Source organism: Bufo gargarizans, chromosome 4, assembly GCF_014858855.1.
Source record: "Bufo gargarizans isolate SCDJY-AF-19 chromosome 4, ASM1485885v1, whole genome shotgun sequence".
In the NCBI taxonomy this organism is placed as follows: domain Eukaryota; kingdom Metazoa; phylum Chordata; class Amphibia; order Anura; family Bufonidae; genus Bufo; species Bufo gargarizans.
In genome coordinates this window covers 477,706,159-477,715,038 of record NC_058083.1, presented here as the reverse complement: position 1 = coordinate 477,715,038, position 8,880 = coordinate 477,706,159, and the positions used below count along the sequence as shown (strand labels likewise).

Genomic DNA, 8,880 nt, shown 5'->3' with positions numbered 1-8,880 from the left:
TATTATCTATCTATCCATTATCTATCTATCCATTATCTATCTATCTATCTATCTATCTATCTATCTATCTATCCATCCATCTATCAACCAGTAAAATATAAGAAAGATAAGCTATTAGACATACATGATGTTTAGAACATATTATACATGCACTGATAATACATGGAATCATCTCCCCATGACTACGGTACTATTATTGCCCATCACATGACGTCACACTATTTACCTACAGACGTGACACATGAGAGAATAGTTTGGACAATCTCAGCACTGAGAAGCCTTCACCTCTGTGCCCATCATCACCCCTCTGCATGGCAGGATGGGGGCACCTTTATTTTACACAAGGCATAGCTGTCACTGATCAAGCCTTGGTGATTTACTAAAGTGCCTCCTGCAGAAGAACATGTGCATGGCACAGCAAGCAGAGTGTGCCCACAGAGGGCACCGTGCCAGCCCTTATCACTCATTGTGCAAGCAGATAAGCAGCGCGCGTACCTGGGTGACTGTACTCCACATTTACCATGCTGCTGGCTTGCAGGACTGTCGCTGTTTCGGCTGCCTGCTGAGGATCGCATAGAGGTGGCAGATACTGGCACTAAGAGGGCAGACGGAATTCTAGTTTAGAGAAGCCACCACACCTCTTCCATGCAAGCCAACATCCTGCGCCTCTGGCCGTGGGCCAATGCAAAGCACCAATTTGCATAGCATGACTGAGCCAGGAGAGGAGGAAGCAAGGATGGGAGCAGCTGGCAGCTGGACACCTTCTTACACCTGTCTCTGCTCGCTCTGCACCTACCACCCGAGGTGCATGATGTCTGACAACACTGCCACCTACATGACACAAGCGGCAGTGTTTATAAGGTGCATTGCAATGAGATGTGCTGTCCAAATTATAATCATCATAAAAGTACTGCGAGATGGAGGTTGGAAGATTGGTCAGATCTGTAAGGGACAGCTACGAAACTTTAGGGGCCGCAGTTGCAAATGGGCTCACAAGCTAAGGGGCCCAAAAGCTAGGAGGTCCAAAAGCCTCCTCACCACAGTAGCGCTGATTGTACTTATTTGATCTTCTTTTTAAGCCGCTTTGGTGTCTGGCTGCAAAAGTATGGGAAATCTGAGAGTAAAGGAGATAGGGAAAGAAAATGTATGGTGCACAGGCTGCTACATATCTCTCACTGTCAGAAAGAAGATGAATAACCTAATGCTAAGGCCTCATGCAAAAACGGGGTCCGTAGGTCCGTGATCCGTGACCGTTTTTTCGTCCGTGGGTCTTCCTTGATTTTTGGAGGATCCACGGACATGAAAAAAAAGTTGTTTTGGTGTCCGCCTGGCTGTGCGGAGCCAAACGGATCCGTCCTGAATTACAATGCAAGTCAATGGGGACGGATCCGTTTGACGTTGACACAATATGGTGCCATTTCAAACGGATCCGTCCCCATTGACTTTCAATGTAAAGTCTGGAGTCCCTTTTATACCATCGGATCGGAGTTTTCTCCAATCCGATGGTATATTTTTACTTGAAGCGTCCCCATCACCATGGGAACGCCTCTATGTTAGAATGTACTGTCGGATATGAGCTACATCGTGAAACTCAGATCCGACAGTATATTCTAACACAGAGGCGTTCCCATGGTGATGGGGACGCTTCTAGTTAGAATACACTACAAACTTTGTACAAGACTGCCCCCTGCTGCCTGGCAGCACCCGATCTCTTACAGGGGGATATGATAGCACAATTAACCCCTTCAGGTGCGGCACCTGAAGGGGTTAATTGTACTATCATATCCCCCTGTAAGAGATCAGGGCTGCCAGGCAGCAGGGGGCAGACCCCCCCTCCCCAGTTTGAATATTGTTGGTGGCACAGTGTGGCCCCCCATCAGGCCCCCCTTCCTCCCTCTAGTGTAATAAATCGTTGGTGGCACAGTGTGCGCCCCCCATCGGGCCCCCCCTTCCTCCCTCTATTGTTATAAATCGTTGGTAGCACAGTGTGCGCCCCCCATCGGCCCCCCTCCCTCTTTAGCAGTAACAACATTGGTGGCCATTGTGCGGCCTCCGATCTCCCCCCCCCCCCCGATCATTGGTGGCAGCAAAGTTCCGTATGGAGTCCCAGTTTAATCGCTGGGGCTCCGATCAGTAACCATGGCAACCAGGACGCTACTGCAGTCCTGGTTGCCATGGTTACTTAGCAATAGTACAATAGTAGAAGATTCATAGTTACCTGCTTGCTGCTGCGATGTCTGTGTCCGGCCGGGAGCTCCACCTACTGGTAAGTGACAGGTCTGTGTGGCGCATTGCTAAAGAACTGTCACTTACCAGTAGGAGGAGCTCCCGGCCGGTCACAGACATCGCAGCAGCAAGCAGGTAAGTATGAATCTTCTACTATTGTACTATTGCTAAGTAACCATGGCAACCAGGGCTGCTGTAGCTTCCTGGTTGCCATGGTTACCGATCGGAGCCCCAGCGATTAAACTGGGACTCCGATCGGAACTCCGCTGCCACCAATGATCGGGGGAGGGGGGGAGATGGGAGGCCGCACACTGCCACCAATGTTGTTACTGCTATAGAGGGAGGGGGGCCAATGGGTGGCGCACACTGTGCCACCAACGATTTATAACAATAGAGGGAGGAAGGGGGGGCCCGATGGGGGGCGCACACTGTGCCACCAACGATTTATAACAATAGAGGGAGGAAGGGGGGGCCCGATAAGGGGGCGCACACTGTGCCACCAACGATTTATTACACTAGAGGGAGGAAGGGGGGCCCGATGGGGGGCGCACACTGTGCCACCAACGATATTCAAACTGGGGAGGGGGGGGGTCTGCCCCCTGCTGCCTGGCAGCCCTGATCTCTTACAGGGGGATATGATAGTACAATTAACCTCTTCAGGTGCCGCACCTGAAGGGGTTAATTGTGCTATCATATTCCCCTGTAAGAGATCGGGTGCTGCCAGGCAGCAGGGGGCAGTCTTGTACAAAGTTTGTAGTGTATTCTAACTAGAAGCGTCCCCATCACCATGGGAACGCCTCTGTGTTAGAATATACTGTCGGCTATGAGTTTTCACGAAGTGAAAACTTAGATCTGAAAAAGCTTTTATGCAGACGGATCTTCGGATCCGTCTGTATGAAAGCAACCTACGGCCACGGACACGGATGCCAATCTTGTGTGCATCCGTGTTCTTTCACGGACCTATTGACTTGAATGGGTCCGTGAACCGTTGTCCGTCAAAAAAATAGGACAGGTCATATTTTTTGGGCGGACAGGATACACGGATCACGGCCTCGGCTGCAAAACGGTGCATTTTCCGATTTTTCCACGGACCCATTGAAAGTCAATGGGTCCGCGAAAAAAAACGGAAAACGGCACAACGGCCACGGATGCACACAACGGTCGTGTGCATGAGGCCTAAGAGTAGAAGGAAGTTAGTATATAGTCAAGGAAGGAAGGATGTAGAGGAAAATGCAGATGGGTGGCTGAAAGGGTTAGTGTTTTCATGGCGCATATCTATATGGAAGAGACTGCTGAGCTCTACAGGAGATTATACTTCACCCCATCCCTATTTACCTGTTGATGCCCTCCAGGTCCCTCCTGGGGCAGCACAGCTCTGTCCACCATGCAGACTGAGGCCTGCTACTCATCTTCTCTGCCTCTCTCCACCAGTAAGGGGCGAGTGCGCACCTTATCTGGCTCTTTAGGACGACTATCCGTCCGCCTCAGTCTTCCCCAGCCAATGGCAGGCCACCTTCCCTAGTGGAAGGTGTCTGAGCAATAGGTTTGAGTTAGATAGTTTCCTGCAAAGGTGCATTATTGACTTGTTTGCTTGCCCATGTACCAAACCCTGCCTGTTTCTGGATTTGACTCATCGCTTCTTGACCTGACCTCTGCTTGTTTCTATTTGCTGCATGCCCTGATTGATTACTGGATTGTTCTTTTGTTGTCTGCCATGACCTTGGCTTGTTTCCCGACTATGGTTTTCTCTGATGCCTCGGTACACAGCACCAGTGTCTCTTGACAAACATGGGTCAGCAGCCTCTGAACAGAAAGTACTCCAGGAGGTAGAGTTCTGGTGGTTCCCCTGCAGTGGAGTCCAGGTACCTGTATAGGAGTTAAAGGGTGAAGACCAGGGGGCTGCCAGGATAACACCCTTAGGTATCTGTTCAGTAAGGAGTCTTTCTCCTCAATGATAATGTTGCGCCTTTCTGAAGCCAGGGAGACCTGCTTACTACCAGGTGCTTAGCTAAAGGCTCATGGGCCCTGGTGCAAGGGTTCTGTTTGGGCCCCCCTTCCCTCAATGCTTTGTAGCCAGCGGCTGGGAAGCACATAGCCATCGTGCTGCCTGAGGCAAAAATTGAAACAGCACCTCCCCCCATGTCAAATTTTTGACCCATCCCCTTCCCTCTAGCCAGAGGTGTAACTTGACGAGCATGCACTTTCTATAATACCAGTGTCTTCTTATGTGGCATGAGGGTTTTGGGCCCCCTCAGGCTCCTGGGTCCGGTAGCGACTGCCACCTCTGCGCACCCTCTATAACTATGCCCCTGCCTACTACTACATTCTGGAGGACAAGGCCTGGCCCTTTCGATTGGAACCCTTCCGTATTCCTCACATTTTTAGGCCTAATGTACACAGTCACACAAAATATGGAATGTTTTGCAAGTCTGTTTTCTGGAATTAAAAGACATAAACACACTGGACACTACTACTGACAATTGACTTTGTAAAAATGCAGTATTAGATCCACTAGCTGATTTGGGCCTAATGTCTTATGTGCGTTTAACCTCTTGCGGACACAGGGCTTACAGGTACGCCCTGATGTCCGAGTCCTGTACGCCCTGTGTATTTCCGATCACCGCCGCGCAGCGGACGGTGATCGGAACAGAGTGCCTGCTGAAATCATTCAGCAGGAACCCTGTGACAATGCCGAGGGGGGTCCTGTGACCCCCCCGTATCGGCGATCGCTGCAAACTGCAGGTCAATTCAGACCTGCAGTTTGCAGCGTTTATGGGTCATTCCGGCTGCACTTGTGGAAGCCATCAGGTCCCCGTGCTGCTGTAATGGGGACCCGATGGCATGGAAGGTAGCGTGATGCCTTCCTTAGGCATCGGGGCTGCCTTCCGGTGGAGAGCCTGTGAGATCCAGCCCCCTGAATCTCACAGGCAGGAAGCTGTATGAGTAATACACACTGTATTACTCATACAGTCAATGCATTCCAATACAGAAGTATTGTGATGCATTGTAAAGGGGATCAGACTCCAAAAGTTGAAGTCCCAGGGTGGGACAAAAAATTAAGTGTAAAAAAAAACAAAAAAAACACCAATTTTTTGGTCACCTTACATCACTAAAAGTGCAACACCAAGCGATCAAAAAGGCGTATGCCCCCCAAAATAGTGCCAATCTAACCGTCACCTGATCCAGCTAAAAAACCCTCAGATGAACACCGTTAAAAAATAAAATAAAAACGGTGTAAAAAAAGCTATTTTTGGTCACCTTACATCACAAAAAGTGTAATAGCAAGCGATCAAAAAGGCGTATGCACCCTAAAATAGTACCACTCTAACCGTCATCTCATGCTGCAAATAATTAGCCCCTACCTAAGACAATCGCCCAAAAAAAAAAAAAAATATATATATGGCTCTCAGACTATGGAGACCCCAAAATGATTTTCTTTTGTTTCAAAAATGATATTATTGTGTAAAACTTAAATAAATTAAAAAAAGTTTACATATTAGGTATCCCTGCATCAGTAAGAACCTGCTATATAAAAATAGCACATGATCTAACCTGTCAGATGAACGTTGTAAATAATAAAAAATAAAAACGGTGCCAAAACAGCTATTTTTGGGCAAATTTTCAATTTTAATCAATTTTTTCCAGTAACAAAGCAAGGGTTAACAGCCAAACAAAACTTAATATTTATTGCCCTGATTCTGTAGTTTACAGAAATGCCCCATATATGGTCATAAACTACTGTATGGCCACACGGCAGGGTGCAGAAGGAAAGAAATGCTGTATGTTTTTTGAAAGGCAGTTTTTGCTGGACTGTTTTTATTTTACACCAAGTCCCATTTGAAGCCCCCCTGATGCACCCCTAGAGTAGAAACTCCAAAAAAGTGACCCCATTTAACTACACCCCTCAAGGTATTCAAAACTGATTTTGCAAACTTTGTTAACCCTTTAGATCAGGGATGCTCAACCTGCGGCCCTCCAGTTGTTGTAAAACTACAACTCCCACCATGCCCTTCTGTAGGCTGAAAGCTGTAGGCTGTCCAGGAATGATGGGAGTTGTAGTTTTGCAATAGCTGGAGGGCCGCAGGTTGAGCGTGCCTGCTTTAGGTGTTCCACAAGAGTTAATGGCAAATGGAGATGAAATCAGGGCAATAAATATTAAGTTTTGTTTGGCTGTTGACCCTTGCTCTGTTAGCGGAAAAAAAAAATGATTAAAATAGAAAATCTGTAAAAAAAAGTGAAATTCTGAAATTTCATCTCCATTTTTCATTAATTCTTGTGGAACACCTAAAGGGTAAAATCAGTTTGGAATACCTTGTGGGGTGTAGTTTCTAAAATGGGGTCATTTTTGGGTGGTTTCTATTATGTAAGCCTCACAAAGTGACTTCAGACCTGAACTGCTCCTTAAAAAGTGGATTTGGAAATTTTCTGAAAAATGTTAAGATTTGCTTATAAACTTCTAAGCCTTCTAACGTCCCCAAAAAATAAAATATAATTTACAAAATGATCCAAACATGAAGTAGACATATGGGGAATGTAAAGTAATAACTATTTTTGGAGGTATTATTATCTATTATAAAAGTAGAGAAATTGAAATTTGGAAATTTTTCAAAATTTCTGGTAAATTTGGTATTTTTTTTATAAATAAAAATTAACATTTTTGACTTAATTTTACCACTGTCATGAAGTACAATATGTGACGAGAAAACAATCTCAGAATGGCTTGGATATGTAAAAGCATTTACAATCTCGACATAAAGTGACACTGGTCAGATTTGCAAAAAGTGGCCTGGTCCTTAAGGTGAAAATGAGCCCGGTCATTAAGGGGTTTAATATGCAAATTCATAAAAAGGTGTCAACCTACTATGACATTATTCCCCCACCACCACCACTTGAACTGTCTGGAGTTGCCCTGACACAAATTTGTATTTCACATTATCACTGAGACATTTAAAACACTACCCTCTGTATTGTAAGACACACATATATAGTTATCTTCCCAAACCCACAACAAAAAAAGGTCAACTGTCTGGAGATGCCATGACACAGATTTTGGACTAGTATTTCACGTTATCACTCAGAAAATTAAATCGCTACCCTCTGTATTGTAAGACACAGGTATATTGCTATTTTCCTAAACCCTTTGCCAAAAACTTGCACTGTCTGGAGATGCACCGACACAGATTTCAGACTAGTATTTCATGATTTCTCTCAGAGATTTAAAACACTACCCTTTTAATTGTAAGACACATATATTGCATATATTGCCCCATCCCCCAAAAAATAAATAAATAATAAATGTAAAAATTTTAACTGTCTGGAGATGCTCTGACACAGATTTGTAACTACACTGAACAAAAATACAAACAGCAGCTAGAAGGCACAGCCAGGAACACCCAGCCTCAGCTCTCTTCCCTGACATTCCCTTTTCTACACAGGGTCTTCATAGGAACATAGCTGCGGCAGCCTCCGATCATCCAGGAGGACACTGCCGCAGCTGTGTTTGGATTATTCAGGAGGACACTGCTGCCCACAGTATCCGGCTTCCCCCATCCTCACTAGGGGGAGCAGTTGCATGGCTGTTTTTGAGATCCCAGATGCGGTGGTCACATTTGGGGTCATATGTGTGCAATCCACATTATCAGCGATCACATACATTAGCCCCAGGTGTCTGCTTTTTAAAAATGCAACTATAGTCCGCAAATTGCGGTCCGTAGTCCCTTTGTAGTCAATGGGTCCGCAAAAATGCAGGTGACATGCGGAAAGCTGCAATATGTCATTTGCATGTCATCTGCAATTGCGGATCCGCAGGAAATAGAAAAAAATAGGCCTGCCCCCTGTGACATTCAGAACCCAGGAAAGCAGAGTAGAGAAAGGCAGAAAACAGAGTACAGTCTTTAAAAATGTCCTCTTTTGATGTGGAAAAAATGATAGTAATTATACAAGAGTGCCCATCCCTATAGGACACCCGGTCAGAGGTGTATCATGACCGTGTCCAAAAGGACTGGTCATGGGAGGAGATGGCAATACAGTTAGTACCCACACCGTGGTCTTCAGCTTCTACACAGAAAAAATAAAAAATTGTGAGTATATCAATCTATTAAAATGTTTCATATTTATGGTCAGTGAGTGGCCATATGTCCTGGAACAGCATAGATAGTGTACATTTTAGTAATACAGTAGTTTATATGCCCATTTGCACATATTCTATGCTTCTTCATGACAAATGCCAACTCACTTTAGTGTATAAACAGTGGATATAAAAAGTCTACACACCCCTGTGCAAATGTCAACGCTAGGGTGAGCCTTATCTCCTCCAAGTGCAGAACGGATCCTGCACACGGTCACCGTGAACACTGAGGCCAGGCCCCGGCCACCAATGCACTGATCCCTGAGCCTGCTGTATTTTTTTTAGGACATGCTGAACTGTCCGCAAAAAAACGGATTCGCATTTTTGCCGTCTGAACGAGCCCTAAATCTGGAAAAGAAAAATGCGGAAGTGTGAATGGACCATTAAAAGGTATTCTAGTCAGAGGCGTTTCAGCACCTTCTCACTGTATAAGGGGTAAATGCTAGATTGGTAGGAGTCTGATTGATAAGACCCTGATTGCCAGAAAATGGCATCCTAGTCCCCCAAACCCCTCAGCTGCAAAAACG

At 45.8% G+C, this 8,880-nt stretch overlaps 1 protein-coding gene across 1 annotated transcript in view; it reads right to left on the bottom strand.

Moving 5' to 3' along the window:
- POU2F3 (POU class 2 homeobox 3) overlaps positions 1 to 633 on the bottom strand; it is a 149,081-nt gene extending 148,448 nt beyond the window's left edge. The window contains exon 1 of the mRNA XM_044290109.1: positions 496 to 633. Within this exon, the coding sequence (XP_044146044.1) occupies positions 496 to 523 (28 nt within the window). The 5' untranslated portion in view covers positions 524 to 633. The remainder of the gene's footprint in view (positions 1 to 495) is intronic.
- Positions 634 to 8,880: the final 8,247 nt, after the last annotated feature.